This window comes from Moesziomyces antarcticus (assembly GCF_000747765.1).
Source record: "Moesziomyces antarcticus DNA, scaffold: scaffold_v10007, strain JCM 10317, whole genome shotgun sequence".
In the NCBI taxonomy this organism is placed as follows: domain Eukaryota; kingdom Fungi; phylum Basidiomycota; class Ustilaginomycetes; order Ustilaginales; family Ustilaginaceae; genus Moesziomyces; species Moesziomyces antarcticus.
This window is the reverse complement of record NW_014639003.1, coordinates 16,061-34,992: the sequence shown is the minus strand read 5'-3', so window position 1 is coordinate 34,992 and position 18,932 is coordinate 16,061. Positions and strand designations below refer to the sequence as shown.

General features: G+C 60.5%; 10 protein-coding genes across 10 annotated transcripts; 4 read left to right on the top strand and 6 right to left on the bottom strand.

Moving 5' to 3' along the window:
• Window positions 1–138: 138 nt before the first annotated feature.
• PAN0_007d3094 (arginine N-methyltransferase) lies at window positions 139–1,457 on the top strand (the record flags this gene model as incomplete). Its single annotated transcript, XM_014801179.1, has 2 exons — window positions 139–1,180; window positions 1,252–1,457. The coding sequence occupies 2 exons, from the start codon at window positions 139–141 to the stop codon at window positions 1,455–1,457; spliced, it is 1,248 nt and encodes a 415-aa protein (XP_014656665.1).
• An 83-nt stretch (window positions 1,458–1,540) lies between these two features.
• Window positions 1,541–3,166, bottom strand: PAN0_007c3093 (mitochondrial distribution and morphology protein 10; the record flags this gene model as incomplete). Its single annotated transcript, XM_014801178.1, has 1 exon — window positions 1,541–3,166. One exon carries the CDS (start codon window positions 3,164–3,166, stop codon window positions 1,541–1,543), a length of 1,626 nt encoding a protein of 541 aa, XP_014656664.1.
• A 280-nt stretch (window positions 3,167–3,446) lies between these two features.
• PAN0_007c3092 (uncharacterized protein) lies at window positions 3,447–4,763 on the bottom strand (the record flags this gene model as incomplete). The annotated part of the gene is made up of 1 exon (XM_014801177.1): window positions 3,447–4,763. The coding sequence occupies one exon, from the start codon at window positions 4,761–4,763 to the stop codon at window positions 3,447–3,449; it is 1,317 nt and encodes a 438-aa protein (XP_014656663.1).
• A 266-nt stretch (window positions 4,764–5,029) lies between these two features.
• On the top strand, window positions 5,030–5,983 carry PAN0_007d3091 (uncharacterized protein; the record flags this gene model as incomplete). The annotated part of the gene is made up of 1 exon (XM_014801176.1): window positions 5,030–5,983. The coding sequence occupies one exon, from the start codon at window positions 5,030–5,032 to the stop codon at window positions 5,981–5,983; it is 954 nt and encodes a 317-aa protein (XP_014656662.1).
• A 73-nt stretch (window positions 5,984–6,056) lies between these two features.
• Window positions 6,057–7,827, bottom strand: PAN0_007c3090 (transcription-related protein; the record flags this gene model as incomplete). Its single annotated transcript, XM_014801175.1, has 4 exons — window positions 6,057–7,067; window positions 7,153–7,236; window positions 7,310–7,458; window positions 7,653–7,827. 4 exons carry the CDS (start codon window positions 7,825–7,827, stop codon window positions 6,057–6,059), a joined length of 1,419 nt encoding a protein of 472 aa, XP_014656661.1.
• Window positions 7,828–8,007: 180 nt separating this feature from the next.
• Window positions 8,008–9,459, top strand: PAN0_007d3089 (cyclin-dependent protein kinase regulator pho80; the record flags this gene model as incomplete). The annotated part of the gene is made up of 1 exon (XM_014801174.1): window positions 8,008–9,459. One exon carries the CDS (start codon window positions 8,008–8,010, stop codon window positions 9,457–9,459), a length of 1,452 nt encoding a protein of 483 aa, XP_014656660.1.
• A 927-nt stretch (window positions 9,460–10,386) lies between these two features.
• Window positions 10,387–11,415, top strand: PAN0_007d3088 (lipase; the record flags this gene model as incomplete). Its single annotated transcript, XM_014801173.1, has 1 exon — window positions 10,387–11,415. One exon carries the CDS (start codon window positions 10,387–10,389, stop codon window positions 11,413–11,415), a length of 1,029 nt encoding a protein of 342 aa, XP_014656659.1.
• An 89-nt stretch (window positions 11,416–11,504) lies between these two features.
• PAN0_007c3087 (fumarylacetoacetase) lies at window positions 11,505–13,154 on the bottom strand (the record flags this gene model as incomplete). The annotated part of the gene is made up of 5 exons (XM_014801172.1): window positions 11,505–11,878; window positions 11,956–12,109; window positions 12,187–12,203; window positions 12,283–12,382; window positions 12,486–13,154. The coding sequence occupies 5 exons, from the start codon at window positions 13,152–13,154 to the stop codon at window positions 11,505–11,507; spliced, it is 1,314 nt and encodes a 437-aa protein (XP_014656658.1).
• Window positions 13,155–13,470: 316 nt separating this feature from the next.
• PAN0_007c3086 (cytochrome P450 phenylacetate 2-hydroxylase) lies at window positions 13,471–15,057 on the bottom strand (the record flags this gene model as incomplete). Its single annotated transcript, XM_014801171.1, has 1 exon — window positions 13,471–15,057. One exon carries the CDS (start codon window positions 15,055–15,057, stop codon window positions 13,471–13,473), a length of 1,587 nt encoding a protein of 528 aa, XP_014656657.1.
• A 787-nt stretch (window positions 15,058–15,844) lies between these two features.
• On the bottom strand, window positions 15,845–18,511 carry PAN0_007c3085 (uncharacterized protein; the record flags this gene model as incomplete). The annotated part of the gene is made up of 1 exon (XM_014801170.1): window positions 15,845–18,511. The coding sequence occupies one exon, from the start codon at window positions 18,509–18,511 to the stop codon at window positions 15,845–15,847; it is 2,667 nt and encodes an 888-aa protein (XP_014656656.1).
• Between the last annotated feature and the right edge of the window lie 421 nt (window positions 18,512–18,932).

The following is an 18,932-nucleotide window of genomic DNA, read 5'->3' as shown; positions in this document are numbered from 1 at the left end:
ATGATGTTAGATCGAATCGCGAAAAAAAAACTCGGATCTCGGAGGGGACGCTAGAAGGGTTCGGCACCAAAAAAAGTTGGCATGGTGCTGGCTTCTTCCCGCCCTACCCCAACACCCTCCGCAGCATCTGAAGGCAACATGGACACCTCCTCCTCCTCCTCCGCTACAGACGCGGCAGCGACAATCACAGACCTGCTGCCGCCCTCACGCGTCGCCCGCAATCTCGAGCTGCACCTCGCTGCCGAATCGGGCGACCTCGCACTCGTCCAATCGCTGCTCTCCTCGTCTCCCACCCCGGGCGACTCGGACGACGCGGGCGGAGTGGACGTATGGTACGAGGACCCGTCGAGCGCCAACTGGTCCGCCCTGCATTTCGCTGCCGAACAAGGCCATGCTGAGGTGGTCAAGCTGCTGCTGCGTCACGGTGCGCTGTGGAATGCCGTGGACGCCAACGGTGTCACGGCGGCGCAGGTGGCGTGGAGCATGAACCACGAACGCTGCTACCGGCTTATATTCGAGGAAGGCGTCAGGCAGACATTTCTGCTCAGCGCACTGGGCGCACAAAGCGAAGATCAGGATGACGAACCCGACGCAAAGCGCGCACGCACCGAAGGGACAGCAGTGACAAGTGCAGACGGTACCACGATCACGCTCAAGCCGTCTGCGAATGACGTGGCGAATGATACAGCCAAGTACCTCTCTACGCGGTTGCGCTTTGTTCCGGACCCGCTGGGGCAGGTTCGATGTCTGGATCAGGACGACAACATGGTCATGGCCCCCTGGGAGACCGATATAATGTCGCTCTCCGCTTCGCTGCTGTGCGACAACCAGCCTTCGGGATTCTCGGTTCTCAACGTCGGATTCGGCCTGGGCATCATCGATACCCTGTTGCAGAAGTACAAGCCTGGGCGGCATGTGATTATCGAGGCGCACCCGGATGCAATTGCATATGCCAAGCAGCTCGGCTTCGACCGCATGCCCGGCGTGGAGCTCTTCGAGGGCCGGTGGGAGGACTGGATCAAAGACTCGGATGCCGACGAGGATCTCGCCAAAATGGCCCAACTCGGCTCCTTCGACGCCGTGTACTGGGACACCTACAGCCAGGACTACAAAGACATCAAACGCTTCTTCGACGCTCTACCCAACCTCCTAAACGGCCCACAAAGCAGGTTCTCCTTTTGTAAGTCCCCCCTTTCCCTCTTCTCTTCTACACTGCAAGTCGAAACTGACAAGGTTGGGTATTTGATCAAGTCCATGGATTGGGTGCGACGAACCAGTTCTTCTACGACGTCTACACGCGCATTTCCGAGCTGGACCTGCGCGAGATTGGGCTTACGACGCAGTGGCACACCATGGCCCCCTCGATCCGCGACGAGGAATGGGCGGGCGTCAAACAGCGATACTGGCAGTTGGCGCTGTACTACTGTCCAATCGCACAGCTCGATGTGTGGGACTGAGCCCGTCGCCGGCTTGCGAGGAATACATGACGTCGACACTGATGCGCGTGTTTTGCTGTGGGGCTGAGGGCTGAAGTGGCGAACTAGTCGTCGGCTTGGGAGAAATACATGACTTCGACACCGACGCTCTTTACGATGCCCGCCTTGCCACCAGGGTTAAGGTTGAGGGTAGCCGAGGGCGAGAGGTCTGCCTTGACACCGAGCGAGACGAGGCAGTGCGATAGACGGCCTTGCCAGAGGAGGCGGATGTCGGAAGCCGTCGAGATGCGCGCCTTCAACACGCCCGTAATCGGCGACAACAGCGTCGAGAGTGAAGAAGGTACTCCAGCTGGGGTAACGAGGCCGGGTACGGTAGAAGGTGTTGAAGGGGGCAGGGGATAGTCGGTGGGGTGGGGTGCATCGCGCAGAGACATCGTCTTGGATACCGCTTCCTTCTCCGCTGGTGGAAGTATTGCCGGTGCGGGGGTCTTGGCCGCTCGCAACCAGTACTCTGCCCCCACGGTCCATTCGGACTCGTAGCTGTAGACATTAAAGTCGAAGCGCGAACACACCACCACGTCCCTCGCCATCCTTGCCGCATAGGCGGTACTCAGATGCCCCATCATCGGATTGAGCGTGGCGGTAATCACCGTCGGTGGTTGCGATGGCGCTGCATCCGGTGCGATCACCGGCGAATCTGGCAGTGTCGAAAACCTGATCCCCGTCGACAAGCCGGCCGACTTTTCCACCGTGCTGACAAACACCTCGGCGCCCGCACTGAACCTCCCCCTCAACCCCCCACCTGCATCCGCATCACCCTCACCCTGCCCCGCGGTCGAGTCAATCCGACCCTGGCCTGAAGTGACGATCTCGGTGGACGAGGAGGGGTGCGGTTCCCCGGTATCGCTAAGGCCAAAGTTGTGCAGCACGCGGAATCCCCACAGCGCATCGTCGACGGAGTAGCTGTACTCGGTGAACCATCGGCCGGTGTCGCGCTGCAGCGTCAGCTGGAGGTTCGTCGATCCCGCCGGCCCCAACTCGCTCGCCGCTGCTGGTTGCTGTGTAGTCGTGGAGCTGCTGACCGTCGATGCTGAGAGTGTGCCCGATGCATCGAGTCGATCCACACCACCCGCCATGCCCGCCTTGGCACCCGAAGCGTATGCCGACTGCGTAGCCAGCGCTGCACTATGCAGCGCATTGATCGGATACTTTGGCGGCGTCGATACAGCCGTCAGAATCAGCTGCCACGTCGGACTGAGCCGCTTGGTCCACAGCGCATCCAATCGCGCACTGGGTACGTGCATGCACCCGTACACCAAATACTCGCTCCCATCCGGCCTTGTAGACGGTTCGGGATGCCTCTCCCCGGCGAGCCAATAGTACTCTTGATCCGTCTGCGGTGGCAACTTCCGCGGAGCCTCGACGATGCGGAATCGCTCAATCACCTCTTTGAGCTTGACATCCTTGGACGACTTGCCAAAGTTGATCGGCGCATGTGTGCTCGCATAGATATAGCCGATCCCCGCGCGAAGATTCGGCAACGCCCCCAGACGGTACGTTGTAAAGAACGGCGGTGTGGGCGAGGCGGATATCGACAGCGTGAGTCCCGTCGGGATGGGAAAGTCCAGGATGGAGGCAGAGGACGAGGTGAGATGCAGGTACGAGTTGTACTCGTTCCACGCCGTCGCCTCAAAGTAGCGCCGCAGCACGTGCGAGACAAAGTCGTGCATCCCTGCGCATGCTCCTGCTGCCCAGCAGCACACCCAGCCGTCGTGCAAAGTGAGAGAGAGAGAGAGATGGTGGACAAGACGAAAGGTGGTCCAAGCGGAGACCCTTGGATTTTCGCTCTCCTTTTTCCGCTCCCATTTTCTCAATATCATTTTCTTTTTCGGCGGCACCTTTTCGCTTTCCTCACCTTGCACAGTCACAGACCATTCACATCTCTTCCAAGCAGCAATGCAACCACGTACAGTTCGATGGCAAGCATGTCATTACTACCTGCGTGGAGCTTCACGACGTAGGGGAAACGCTGCTGGCGAGGGCGTTCATGCTGCCAAACGGATCGCGCACGCTATTGTTGACCTGCTTGTACCACTTTGCATAATCCCTCTTGAGCGCCTCCACCTCTGCGTGCAGCCCAGCCACCTGCGCCGCCAACGCCATGAAGCTTTCATGCTGGGCATGGATGGCATCCGAGATAGCCTGGGGCGTATACGTCTCCCGCGACGAGAGCGACTGCAGATGGTGCTGGATCGTCTCTACGGTGCTCGAGTATCGCACGATCCTCTCGCGGTACTCTTGCGCCAGCTGGGCAAAGAACCGCTCGAGCCAGTCTACGAACGAAGCTCCGTCGGACAGCGCCGTGCTGCGCGGCTCCTTGGCATTCACAATGATGGTGTAGAGCGTCGAGGTGGTGTTGCGATCGCGCTCCAGCAGCTCTCCGACATCTTGGGATTGCTTCTCGTCCGTGTCCAGCGTGGCAGAGAGCGACTTGAGCGCCGAATCGAGCTCGTGCCACTCGGCGGCGCACTTGCGAATCTCGTCGCCAAAGCTCTTCGTTTTGAGCTCGTCGCGCAGCTGCGTCTGCGCCGAAATGTGCGCCTCGAGCTCCTCCACCAGCTTGCGTGCGTCGTCGGGCAGATCGTTGAAGCGCGCCTTCTGAAAGTACCCGAAACGCGCAAACGGCGATGTCGCAGCTGCATTCTGAGGCTGTATTTGAAATCCCAATCCGCCCTGCTGCGCCTGCTGCTGCTGCGGTTGTTGCGACGCTTGTGCAGAGCCGCCAAACGAGAAGAGAGATGTCGAGGGCTGCTGCTGCTGCTGTTGCTGTTGTTGTGCTGGCTGTGCGTTTGTCGAACCAAACAGGCCACCGGTGGATGTCGAGGCGGTATTGTTGGTGGTCGAGTTGCCAAACGAGAATCCACCAGCAGCAGGCGCAGCAGGCTTACCAAACAGCCCTCCGGAAGAAGTCGAAGCAGAGTTGGAGCCAAACAGTCCACCGCCGAATCCGGTCTGCTGCTGCTGCTGCTGTTGTTGCGGTTGCTGCTGGGGTTGGGTCGAACCAAAAAGCCCTCCTGCTGCGGGTGCTGCACCAGCCGCCGGGGCAGCAGGCTTTGCGCCAAAGCTGAATCCGCTCGATGCAGCAGCCGGCTGCGTGGTGGCAGTGCTGGTGGTGGCCGTGTTGTTGGCCGCTGCGCCGCCGCCAAACGAAAAGCCACCCGAGGTGCCGGAGAAGGGCTTGGAGGCGGGCTGCTGCGAGAACGAGAACGAGGCGGAGCGACCGAGTGTAGAGCCGGTGGATCCGGCTGCCGGCGTGGATCCAAACATGGCTCTGAGTGTGTGTGTGTTTGTGCAGGCCGTGGGTGAGGATGGTGGATGAGGACGAAGGAGGTGGAAGAGCTGACGATCGACTCAAATTTAGAGCCGCAAGCAACCAAACACGCGACCCGCGCTGCATCGATCGGCCATTTCCTCCAGCACCAGTGCGCGAATCGGGCGATCCAACTCAGCTCCGCTCTCCGAGTTGTGTGGAGAAAGCGATGCCTCGAGACTGGCCGTCTTGGATCACCACCACCACATCTTCATTCGTCAAGATGGAGGAGCACGCCACTGCGTCCTCGTCGACGTCGTCGCTCGGTGCGCCGCGTCGGTTGCCCGCATACTTCCCATCGACGACCGACAAGCCTGCCTCGCTTCCGCGCGCGTATCTCAACGGCACGCAAGACATGCTGCAGCTCTTCGGACTCATGCCCATCTACGACCGGGCTGTACGGCCGTACAATCCAGACACGATCAAGGCGGAAGCAGCCGCCGCCGCAGCCACTGACGCTCCCGCCGAAGCATCCACCTCGAAAGGCGTCAATGCACGTTCGGGCGCAGGGTCGACTCGCATACCTGCAGGAGCGGCTGCGGGGGCAGCATCGTCGCCTGCACCTGGCGTAGCCTCTGCTGCCTCTGCCACGCCGTCGGGCAGCATACGGCCTGCGACTGGCTCCAACAGTGCTGTTGCGGGCATGCAAAATCCGCCCTCGCATCCTTCATCCGGCACGGGCCGGATCTCGACGCCCGCGTTGCATCTCAACGGTGGAGCATCGACATTCGCACTGCACACGGATTCGTCCGCGATCCTTGCGGCTTCTCCTGGTCAGATTGCGGCTTCGGCTGCAGCGGCACCGCCGGCACGTCGACCCACCAAACCGCCACCGACGTATGCGCACTATGTCGACGATCTCGCCGGTCGCGTCCGCCCCCCTCGCAAGGGCACCAAAGCTGCCCGCACCCAAAAAGGCGATTCACTCCTGTCCATCCTCTTCAAGCCCGAATACACCCCGCAGAGGATCGTACCGCTGGATAGAGAGACGATGACCGCCGCATTCACCGTCCAACCAGGTCCTGTGGCAGAGATCGACCTCGCGCTGCTCGAGCCCGACGACGAAGAAGCACCTAGGCCCAGGAAGAAGAAGAAGAAGCTCAAGCAGGAACCATCAGCCACCATGCATGCCAGCTCAGGTCCTCCTTCGGCTGCACGAACACCTTCCCGACGCTAAGCGCTCCCCCCATCTCTCCCGCTAGGTTGTATTTGTAATTCGATTTGCATTCGTTTCAAAAGCTGTGAAAGAGTTAGACGGCGATACCCATGCGCGTGGTGATCTCGTCGACGGTCTTCCAGATATTCACATGGTCCTGATCCACCGCACCGTCCGCCGAGGGAGGGGTGTTGAGGTACGCTGCGAGTTCATCGGCGCTCTTGCCACGACGACCGGCACTGGCCAGACAGCCCTGCACCACGTTGAACAGGTGCGAGTTTTCCAGCGCCGCAGCCACGCGTTCCTTGTCGTTGAGCTGCTTGTTGACCGCATTCTCGCTCTGGTGCGTGCCCGGACGCACACGGATGTCCACCTTGAACCGCTCCGGAAGCGCACGCAGCAGCCGCACCCGCAGCGACAACCCGATGAGCGTTGCCATACTGCAGTGCGGAATCGTCGGCGTGAACTCGAGCAGCACGTGCGGCAGTGCATTGCGTGCAAGGTCGCCCTGCGAAACGCTAATGTGCGACGCATTCACCACCGCCAGCTGCTCCAGCGTCAGCGGATGCTCCGGATCCGTAATCGACCGAATCAGGTCGTAGATCTCCTGGCTGTCAATCTCGTCGCCCTTGAGCGATGCAGATGGCTGCTGTGTGGCACTCATGGCCACATCACCATCCTTGTCATGCACGTCGCCTTCCTGGCGGTCGTCCTCTTCGTCCTCGTCCTCCTCATCGTCCTCGTCGAGGGTCGACCTCGTGGCTCGGGAGAAGGACGAAGCAAGCCCGGATCCAAATGCGGTTCCCGCGCTGGAAGAGCTGGAAGCGATGGCGCCAGTGCCGGTGCTGGCAGAAGGTGGGCGGATGGAAGCGGCCGACGAGTGGATCGAGTGGTCACGCCACCATTCGGCATCCGCACTCGACGGCGCACGTCGCTGGTTGGCGCTCGCGCTCGACTGGTACACGATCGGATTGGCGTTGTCCTTCTGGTCCATATCGATCTGCGATGGTCGGGGATCGGGTTGGTGAAGGTGGGGTTGAAGGTGGGGTGGCAAAGCTGAACGGTGGAGGGTCGAGCCTGGCTGCAGCTCGGAGTGACTCTGACTCTGACGCCGAATCGCAATAATCGGGAGTAGGCGTAAATCGATCGGTGATAACCAGCCCTCGTATTTCCGAGAAAGGCAGGGCAACAGTGAGACCGCGGGCGAGAATGCGGGCAGGCAGGCAGCTGAGCAGGTCAGCAGGCGAGGGCAGGGCGAGCGCATAAGTTTTAGCCTGTCCACGTTCTCGTTCACATTCCCAGCCTCCGAACCGCGCGACCCAGCAGCGGCGCCCAAGTGGAGCGCACCCGTCCTTCCTCGGCGCCGGTAGCCGCCCTGACGCTCGTAGCTTGCGTCAACTGTAAAGCGCACATGATGCTCGCCTTGTTCATCTCTTGAGCCGCTTTCGGCGTCGTATCGCGTGCGCTGTCAGTCGGAATGTAGAGCCCAAGCGAAGCTGAGTGAGAAGCATGAAAATCACGCCGGCGGGATGCAGGTGCCGGGGCGCGTAAAGGTGCGAGGCGCGAATGCTCGGAAATGGGCGTCGGCGTCGACTCTGGTCTGCCATTTTGGCACTTCTTGCATCCTTGCTTCCATCTGCTCGCTGGGCACCATTCTTTCTTTGTTTCTTCGTGTCTCGCTTTCGTTGACGCTGCTTGTCACGACAGGTCGCTGCTGCTGCTGCTGCTCCGTCGTCGTCTCTGTCTGCTGGATCCTGCTTTCCCACCACCCGGTCGGTGCCTCCGGTCTCGATTCCGATTCGGACCAGCTCCGATCCCTGTCGCAACTCGCGTTGCCACTCACGCGCTGCAGCGGCTATCAGCATCGGAATCGCCGCAACTCGGTCGGCACCATTCTGTCCAGCGCGTGCTGCCTCGAAACGAAAGGGCTTTTCGAAACGTCACATCGGATGGACGGAATGGTTCCGACTGAGCGCTGCTGCTGTTGCCGCTGCTGCTGCTGCTCCCATCGCCGCTCGGTGCCCTGCCTCGGCGCACTCTGAGCAATGGCTCAGTCGCTCTCTGCACTCTCTTCGCCCTCTCGCGCCCATTTCTTCCACGGATCGCCGCAGCAGCACGTCTCGTCGTCGTCGTCGTTGAATACCAGCTTTCCCACGCCGGTCGCAGTGGCTCCGGCCGCACTCACCCCTGCGTCGGCACACGCCGCTTCGCCATCCCACGCTTCCACCTCGGCCATCCACACGCTCTCGGCGCCCAGATTCACACCGCCACGCCACACACACGCCACCACAATGTCGCCACAATCACAGTCACAACCACCGTCGACACCAGCTCCGGTTCCAGCGCCAGCACCGACAAGAGCACCAACAACACCAGCAGCAGCAGCAGCATCCACAATAGCAGCATCCGCAGCAGCACCAGCATCGGCGAGCAATCCAAAGGTGCTGCCGTATCTGTTTGACGATGCGCAGCTCGACGACGTGCTCGTGCTCGTCGTCGACATGCTCGTCAAGCTCACCGAGCACAACGACGGCCTTCCGCTCCACCCTTCGGCTCTCACGCGCTTCCACTCGCGCGCCACGCCCAACATCTCGCTGTCAGCCTACCTGCGCCGCATTGCCAAGTACACGTCGATCGAAAAGTGCTGCGTGCTCATCCTGCTCGTCTACATCGACCGCGTGTGTGAGCGGCTCGAGGGATTCACCATCTGCGGGCTCACCGTGCATCGCTTCATCTGTGCCGCCATCCTGTGCGCGTCCAAGGCGCTGTGCGACGCCTTCAACACCAACGAACACTACGCCAAGGTGGGCGGCATCAGCCTGCAGGAGATCAACCTGCTCGAAAAGGAGTTTCTCCAGATCATCGACTGGCGTCTCATCTGTTCCGGTGCCGTGCTCCAGCACTACTATGCCAGCCTCGTGCGTTCGCACAGCTGCTACGTGCTCGCTCCGCCGCCTGACGACGTTCCGATGCCCATCGATGCGCCTGGTGCTTCGGCCATGGACGAGGACGATCCGAACGCACCCGTGCTCGCCTCGACAAAGCCGCACAGCCACGGCGACCGCCCGTCAGTTTCGGAAACCAACGGCGCAAGGCTGCGTGGTAGCATAGCGATAACATCGGCCATGGCACCACCCAACAGCCAGCACAGCTCGCCGTTGCCCTTGAGCAGCAACAGCGCCAGCCCCTTTACGCCCGCAGCAGCCGTTGCGCCAACTCGGCCGAATGGCGGCATGGTGGCAGCAAGCACATCGGGCTCGTCGGCCAGCCCGTCGTCGGCGATGCACGTCGATGCGGTCAACCCTGCCGATCCTGCCGATCCTCGCTCGGCCGCCTCGGCTGTGCCCTCGCGACGACGCAAGGACGAACAGCGCACGCCTCCGTCGCCGCGCAGCGTCCAGCCCACTCCCATCACTGGCGCAGCGGCAGCAGCAGATGGCGGTGGGATCGACGCACACAAACGCACGCGCTTCGACCATCCTGCACCGCCGTCTTGACCTCATGGACTTTCGTAGACTAAAGTTCGATCCCAGATGGGGGACTGCCCCTAGTGCTACGGCAATAGATGCATGAATCGATGGGCACGAGATCGGAGGTGCATTGTGGTTCTAGATTGCGTGGATGTGCGGGGGTGCGGTGAGCTTTCACGCATGTGCGCACTGCACTGTGCGGTGGGAGAAGGAACGTGGAGCCAAGAGGGGGTTTAGCATGCTAGATGAGGTACCTCGGCGGCGATGGGCTGTTTGATTTTGGTTACCCCGCAAAGAGTCTCAAAGTTGTTCAGGCCCAAGCGAAACTACTCTCACACCACTGGGTGTTGCTGCGTTATGAACTTATGAAGCTGTGGCCTTTTGTTTGCCATTTTCATTTTTTGCCCCGTCCGAAAAACTAGCGCGGATCTGGGGCTGTCAAAAGCTGCTGCCCCGCAATGGAATCGTAGGCGGATCAGGCGGCGGAGTTGGGGCTGAAACCATGCTAAACTGGGCGATGGGAATCTTCGCAACCGAACGCGATCTCACTTGCCGAATATAGTATGGCTTGCTTCTGTCCGAACACTGCCATGAATCGAAAGATTTGGCGCGAGCCTGCGTTCTCGTCTGCCGCGTCGATGAGGGACCGACTTGATGATCGGCGTATGGATCGGTTTCAACGCCAAGGGTTAGGGTCGGTAGTGCATCGATGCTGCATTGCGCGTAGATTTGGGCGAGCGGGTGCGGCGGCGGGGAATCAATAATGCGTCTGCTTCGGCAACCAGTGCCTTGGGCTCGGCGGAGATTGTGTCTAGCGCCGATCCATACGAACCATGCCTTGTGACCTTGGAACCAAGTGGTCCAACGCATCCTCTTGGCGTATATATACTTGCCCGAGTAAACCACCTTGAAAGTCCATCCAGCTCGTCAACCCTCCTCCGCACACGATCAACAATGAAGCTACTCTCGGTATCCGGTATTGTAGGAGTGCTCGCAACCTGCGTTGCAGCCACGCCTTTGGTGAAGCGTCTACCCACCGGTTCGGACCCTGCCTTCTCCCAGCCCAAATCCGTCCTCGACGCCGGCCTAACCTGCCAAGGCACCTCTCCTACCTCCGTGACCAAACCCATCCTCCTCGTGCCCGGAACAGGCACCACGGGTCCGGGATCGTTCGACTCGAACTGGATCCCGCTCTCTACGCAGCTTGGCTACACACCGTGCTGGATCTCACCCCCACCTTTCATGCTCAACGACACGCAGGTCAACACCGAATACATGGTCAACGCCATCACCACACTCTACGCCGGTTCGGGCAATCGAAAGCTTCCTGTGCTTACGTGGTCTCAAGGTGGGCTGGTGGCACAGTGGGGTTTGACGTTTTTCCCCAGTATCAGGTCAAAGGTCGATCGTCTTATGGCCTTTGCGCCCGACTACAAGGGCACCGTCCTCGCCGGCCCCCTCGATGCACTCGCGGTTAGTGCACCCTCCGTATGGCAGCAAACCACCGGTTCGGCACTCACCACCGCACTCCGAAACGCAGGTGGTCTGACCCAGATCGTGCCCACCACCAACCTCTACTCGGCCACCGACGAGATCGTTCAGCCCCAGGTGTCCAACTCGCCCCTCGACTCGTCGTACCTCTTCAACGGAAAGAACGTCCAGGCACAGGCAGTTTGTGGCCCGCTGTTTGTGATTGACCATGCGGGATCGCTCACCTCGCAGTTCTCCTACGTCGTCGGTCGATCCGCCCTGCGCTCCACCACGGGACAGGCTCGTAGTGCCGACTACGGCATCACGGACTGCAACCCTCTTCCTGCAAATGATCTGACTCCCGAGCAAAAGGTCGCCGCGGCAGCGCTGCTCGCCCCTGCGGCTGCGGCCATCATCGCGGGTCCAAAGCAGAACTGCGAGCCCGACCTCATGCCCTACGCCCGCCCCTTTGCCGTCGGCAAAAGGACCTGCTCCGGAATCGTCACCCCCTAAACCCTTCGCTTTCACAACACCTTTTCATCTTCCTACTTCCGCAGCTGCGCACTTTGTTTTCACTCGTAATGGATCCGCACTTTCTTGCTCTACATCGGAACGGCGGGGAGGATGGTGCCGACACACTCTCCAAACCCGATCGCATACTCGCCGTTGCTCGCGGTGGCCTTGCCGGACATCTTGACTGTATCGCCGTCGTTGAGGAACGTCCTCTGCACCTCCCCCACCGTGCTCTGCACGCTGAAAGGCCGACGGCCCATGTGCGACATTTCGAGCAGCGAACCATACCCCTCGGTGCCAGGCGCCGAGAGCGTGCCTGTACCCAACAAATCGCCTGGGTTGAGGGGGCAGCCGGTCGTCGAATGGTGCGCAATCATCTGGCGCACCGTGTAGTACGTGTGGCGCAGCGACGAGTGCGAAATCACCGCAAAGCCCGAGTCTAGAGCCTCGTCACTTTCCCATGCTGTTCCAAACACCCCCACGAACAAGAGTTGTCAGTCGATCGAGTCTGGGAGGAAGTAGGTCGTGGCAGCAACTTACGGCGAAGGGCTACCGTGAGCGGAATGTCAAAGTTGGTGTTGGTGCCGTCTTGGAGGTAGGGCAGCAGCGGAGGTTGGTGGTCGTACCCCGGGCAGGTGAACTGCTCGAGTGCGTGCACCGGCACGATCCACGGCGAGATGGTCGTTGCAAAGTTCTGTACCCATTGCAATGCTCCAGGCTGTTCGTTAGAGGACTGGCTCACGCATGCAGAGGTGTCGAGGTGGTGCTTACCTTGCTCAGAAACGGACCTTTGCCGAGCGAACCACACCGAAACGAACCAGCATCAGACAGTGAACGAATCTTATGATGCAGCGTCCTGCGACTCACCAAGCGGCACGTATTCCCACGTCTGGATGTCGCGCGCCGACCAGTCGTTGAGCAGCACCGCGCCAAACACGCGATCCGCCGCCTCGGCCGGCGACAGTCGCTGGCCCAGTTTCGTAGGCGGTCCACCCAGAAACTTTGCCCAACCAACCGCATCTCCGTCAGTACTCTCCCTCGCTGTCTACAGGGGGCGATTCTTCACTTACAAATCCGACCTCGAGCTCGAAATCGAGTCTTCTGCACGGAGCAATGACGGGTTGAGTGTCGCCCGGCTTGTCGAGGATCTGTCCCACGGGTCGATGGATGGGTGTACCCGAGGGGACGATCGACGAGGCTCGGCCGTGGTACGCCACGGGAAGATGACGCCAGTTGGGCTGTAGCGCGTTCTCCTTGCCGCGGATGAGCACGCCGCAGTTGTAGGCGTGCTCGAGGCTCGAGTAGAAGTCGGTGTAGTCGCCGATACGGCACGGCAAACACAGCACCGTATCTTGCGCAAGCCGGTCGACGAACAGGCGACGTCCAATGTGCTTGCGCTGCGCAATGCCAGCCTCGACATCCGCAGCTGCCACAGTAGCGTCGAGAGTCAGCGGCGAGGGTTGAGAGAGGAGCTGTTGCAGATGCGTGCGAAAGTCGAGCCACGTTTGCTTCTCCAGGCCCATGAACGCGTTGAGACTCGGCTGGACAGCAAACACATCCCGGTCGAGAGTGGGCGAGAAGTGCGATGTGTACGAGAGCGCCTGGAGGTCGAGGATGTAGTCGCCGATCGCTACGCCGCACCGCTGGCTCGAAGCATCGCCGGCGGTGTAGAAGCTGCCATAGGGCAGATTCTGGATCGGAAACGGATGGTCCTTTGGGTATTCGACGACGCACTTCATCGCTGCGAGTGTGTCGGCATCCAAACTCCAGTGAGAGAGATGGAGGTGCTAGATATAGTCTCTGACGCTTTTGGATTTGCCGGCCAAAAGCGGGGTCTCTTTAGCCGGCAAAATATCGAAGCGGCGCCCCGCATTGCACGGTAAAACCCCCAAGACCAAGGGCAACTCAGAGCTCTTACACCGGACAAGACATCAGCCTACGAATGCCTGGAGCAGCGCAAACTTCAAGCGTTTCTCACCAAGGCCGCTTGCAACATGCGAGTGAAGAGATGCTGTTCCCAACTATGAACACAAGCCGGTGAGGAGGAAGGGGGTTTTACTTGTTGCTGAGGCTGGTGGCCATCTGCAACTCTGTGCGCGACTTTTCGTTTTCGATCCACTGCTCGATCGTCGCCGGGTCGCGCGGGACAAAGCGCACCTTGAACGGCTTAGGCGTCGAGCTGAGGCCCTTGGGGTTGGCGCATCCGGTGGCTGGGTTGATGTCGTACTCCTGCTCAGCAGGGTCTTGCGAGAGTTCGATCTTGAAAAAGTGGATCACCTTGCAAAAGGCAATGTACAGCTCGCGGTTGGCCAGATGCACTCCCGCACACATGCGACGACCCGCTCCAAACGAGTAGTGCGCCTGCTTGTTCTCCTCGCCCGCCTCGAGGAAGCGCTCGGGTCGGAAGTTTTCCACATCGCCATAGCGCTCCTCGTCGTGATGAATCGCCCATGCGTTCAGGAAGACCGTCGTACCAGACGGAATGTCGACGCCCTTGTACTTGGAGTCGCCCAAGGTGGCCTTGGGCAGCGCAAGCTTGAGCACGCTAAAGTAACGCGAGCATTCCTTGTGGAGCGCAGTGATGTACTCAACCGTCTCCTCCTCGGAACTGGGGATCTCGCCCTTGTACACCTTGTACATCTCGTTGTACGCCTTCTCCTGGATGTCCGGTCGCTTGGCAAGGAAGCCCATGGACCAGATGAACGTGTTGGCGAGCGTGTCGAGGCCGGCAGACACCATGGAGAGGCAGATCGACGAGAGCTCGAGGTCGGTCAACTTGGCTTCGGGGTCCTTGAGGATATTGCCGGTGATGCAGGGGATGTCGGTGCCGGCCTGCACGCGATCGCGAAGGTCGTCGAGCAGTCGCTTCATGTACACGTCGCGGCGCGAACGGATGGAGCTGGCAAACGCCTTGCCGTTGCGTCCAAAGTTGGGCAGGTAGCGTACGATGGGCAGATAGTCGGCAGGCGAGTTGGACACCGAGCGAAAGTTGGCCACGTGCGTCTCGACGTCGACGATCTCCTGGAGTAGCTCGTCGCCCACCTTGTCCAGACGCGATCCGTACGTCACTACGAGCGAGACGTTGAGCGCCAGACGTTGAAAGTAGGCAAACGGCGCGATCGCCTTGCCCTTGGCCGAGTACAAATCCTCAACCAGCGAGAGCGTCTCGCGGTCGATGATGGGCACGTAGCTCTGCACAGCCACGCGGTTGAGCGCCGTCGCCGCTGCACGTCGCTTGCGCTTGCACGACTCGTCCCACGGCGACGTGCCGATCGTGTATCCCGCCGTGGAAGAGACGACCGTGTGGAAGGTGTAGAAGAGCGGTCGACTGATGTAGATGCTGCCCAGGTCGGTGAGCAGCTCCTTGGACGCCTGCGCCGAGTTGACAATCACCACCTCGCGCTCGCCCAGCTTGACCTTGTACACGGGGCCGTACTGTTTCGACCACTTGTAGTACGTCTGTGCTGCATCTTCGCCGAGCTGGAAGAGGTTGCCGACGTAAGGCCAGCCCCGCGGTCCGGGCAGATTGATCTTGGGCCGCTTCGTCAGCGAGTAGAGGCAGTGGGCGACGAAGAGCGCCAATCCGAGCCAGGCGACGTGAGGCACGTTGGCCAGATTCTCGGATGAAAGCTCGAACCTCATCGTGTGCCAGTTGCGTTGTGTTTCTTACGAGAGCTGTGGGAGCTTTGGGGACGTTGCAGGAGGCAAGACGGAGGCCGCTGAAAAGGCCCGGCTCGCTATATATCGCACGGAGCACATTCTTGCGCCGGGACGGGTGAGGCGGCGGCGAGGGCCAGCGCAGAACGTCCTGATTGCAAAGCAGCCGAAGCGCAAGCCTAGACTGGCAGCGTCAAAGTCAAGCTCGACACACGGCAAGGCGAGTTGATCCGTACTGGGTTGGTTGGCCTGCTGACCCGCCCTCCGCAATTTCGCAGTCCGTGCCTTCCATCGAAATTCATGCCAGCCAAAGAGGCTTTTGGCGGCAGTTTGCTTTTGCCGGCGAGCGATGAGCAGCCCTTGCCTATCGCTGCCAAGGTTTAAACGGCCCGTCCTGCCTTCCCACCGCCTCCCTCGCTATTCTGGTCGCATCGATGTCGTGGTGCAGTCTCTATCTCACAGATTTTTTCAATCATCGGACATTATGTCCTGCGCATAGTGATGCTGGATGCAGTCATGTGTCTTTTTCTGTGCAGAACACTGTGCGAGGCATGCCAAGATCTGGCGAGGGGTGCGTCGCACTAACGGCTAAATCCCCGGTGCAACCTAGAAGGACACCGAATTCCCCGCACTCGTTCCGCGATTCTACCGCGGGCCATCCTACTGGATATGAAATTCGCCGCTCAAAACCCGGGGGTGTGGGGTGATTAACCGCTCTGCCGCTTGCCATGTCATTTCGTGTGACCGACGAGGCGAGACAAGACAGGCGCTTCTAGGCTGCAGCGTTGCCAAAGGCGTTGATGAACTGCTGCCACACCCACACGTCCTCGCTCGACGCGGGCATCTGGTTCCAAAAGTCCGGCCAGTCGAGGGTCGCTGCTGTATTGCCGGTCTGTGCCCCACCCCCAGGCCCAGCCAGCATTTCTGTGGGGGTCATGGTTGCCGGCATTGAGACCGATGTTGGGTTGGGTACCGCGTCTGAGATGTCGAAAGATGCCAGACCAACGTTTGCCGGAGCCTGGCTGGGACCGCTACCGACAAGCATGTTCGGCGGGTCGAAGAGCAGCTCCTGCGCAGGTGTGGGCGTCGAGGGCCGCGTGATGCGGAACGACTGCGCTACTCGTCGCAGAGTGGCAACGTGATGGCTCGCGCCTCTCCATGTCAGCGACATTTGCTCCAGACTCCGAATGCATTGCTGGAAGAGGCGCTTGCTGTCGTTCGACCGCCGCTTGCTTGCGGTTTCGGCCCCGTCTCGATCCTCGTGGGCCTCTAGCGCTTCGCCATCGAAAGCTGAACTGGGTTCGTCGCGCTCGAGAAAGCTCGAGTGGATCACGGCGCTTTGGAAGATGAGATAGACCCACGAGGATGGGATGCGCCGAACGCTGAATGTCGATCGGTACTTGGGCAGCAGGTTGCAGATCTCGGTCGCAGCGGCTCGCACGAGCTTCGAGCCCGAGATCGCAAGCACGTCTTTCTGCTTGCTCTTGGCCGACGTGTCTGCGGAAGCGCCTGTCGTGGCTTTTCTTGCGCTGTCGTCCGAAGAGGCATCTTGTGCCGATGTTCGAGGCGGCGACTTTGGTGTTACCGTGCCGTCGGATGGCAATGGGAAGATTTTCGTCCTCACACTCTGATCGAGCGCGAGCCTCGGTCGATGCAGGAGAAGCATGCACGCCGAGTACCACGCGCGCATCGTGAGCACCTGGGGCGGGACGTTGTCTTGAGCGTGGCGTTCGCCTTGCGGCTGACTGACCCGGTGTTTGCCTCGGAAGAGCGAAGACGACAGACATGCACCACCGCTGTCCGCCGACGACCACTGCAAATGCGACGACAGATGCTGCCTCCAAGACCGGAGCACCCCGTCGATCTCGACAACTGCGAGCAGGTACGACTCGCAATGTCCATCAGAACGTGCTCGTCGAGCTTTGGGGCTGTAGATGTCGACAAGGATGCGCTCGAGGATCATCATGAGTTCACAAGAAGCGCGGAAGGACGAGATGCATCGGCACTTCACATCGGCCATACCCGCCGCCCTGTCCGGAGCGACAAAGTGGCGCGACTGATCGTTGACAAAGATGTCGTACTCGTCCCTCTCGTCCGTCGAGGGCAACTCCACCTCGATGTCGCTGGCTCGCAGCATCATCGGACGTTCGAGTGCGGCGGCCAGCGTCTTGTCCAGAACGTAGCAGCCCCACAGCACTCTTGAGCGCTCCTGGGCACGACCAGCCGACTGGTCCGATGACAGTGCTGCAGAATGCCGATGCAGACCCAGATCGATGGCGTAGGTGCAGGCCATCGTCGCGTGCAGATGCGCGTCCGATGACTGGCCCCCGCCGATTTCCACCAGCGCCAGCAAGATGAGCACTTGCACAGTCTCGATGTCTCGCGCCATATGATGCGACTTGACGTGCTGCTTGAGATATCGCACCAGCTTCGAGGCTGTTCCCGGCGGGCATACATAGGGAGACGGCACCGACGAACTGGCGACGCCAAAATGAGTGTGTTGCGAGGCGGAATCGCAACTATCTTGTGTGCCTGCTGCCACGGCGAGGACCGCATTGAAAAGCAGCGGATGAGACTGCGCCAAGACACGCAGACTGCTGAGCGAAGGCAGATAGATGATCGGCCAGTGCAGGTGGACAAAGTACTGGTAGATGGTGAGGAGCTGGTCGACGACCTGCGTGCTGAGCTCGTACACCGGACTCTGCATCTGCGACGGAGCGTCTGCGTCGACATCGAACGAGACAGTGGTGGGCTGGAAGCTGAGGCTGCTGCTATCAGCGTCAAAGGTACGGTCGCCCAACACTGGCGGGGCGAGGTCGGACCTGGCTGTGGACGGCATCGAAGCGTGCTGACCATGACTCGAGAAGGGCGAGTATGCGCTGCTGGTGCTGGGCTGCGATCCGAGCGAAGCCGTCAGAGCAAAGGCGTCGAACGCGAACGTCGAAGGCTCTCGCCGCGGCGACGGTGCTGTCGAGATCTGCGCCATGTCGGCCAGGCTCTCGAGCGCGGATTTGAAGCGAGGAGAAGCACCGCCATGGGCGTGACGATCGAACGGCTCGAAGCGGGCGCGTTTGCCTTGCGTGCTTGGCTGTTCGGTGGCAGCCTGATGATGTTGAGAGATGGAGCTCGACGGTGAAGATGGCGACTCGGAGGGCGAGGCCTCGGTGTCTAGGTGCTGCTTGCGTTGACGTTCGAGTTTGGACGGAGGCCCTCGTTTCTTGGCTCGTGGATAGGCGCACTGGATGGAGCGAGCATCGCAGGCCGAGCAAGGCTCGAGGCCGTTGCACTTGATCTTGCGTCGCGAGCAGAAGGTACAGGCCTTGGAGCCACGCACACGTTCGTAGTCGTCGGGCTTCTTGCGCGGCATGTCGAGCCGGATGAGCGGAAGGTCGATGCTGCTGAGTTGGAGAGCGCCGGCGAGGGCGGTCAAACATGGCATTGAGATCGAAGTTGGTCTCACCACAACATCCTACGAGCGACGCAGCGCCAAGTCGGCTGGTGGTGCTGCGGGTGAGTGCGAGTGTGAGAGAAGGAAGGACTTGGCACGAGGTGGATTGCGGAGCATGGATGGCGGCGTCCGTGATTTGGTTTTGCCGAATCGACGGTGCGGGGCGGATTGTGTGAGATCTTCCTGCTGGAGCCCCAACTGCCACCAACTCGACCGTTGGACCCTGAATTCGACGCTCGGCCAGAACACTGTCCGGCCGAGCTTGAGCTGCCTCTTGCTCATTCGTGAGCGATGCTGACTGTCGCACTCGCACGTGTCAGATGCAACTGTACCCGCTTCACACGCGCTTGCAATTGCGCCGCCGTCACTCGCCGTCCCTGCCTCCATCGCGGATGTGTGAGGCATGACTGAG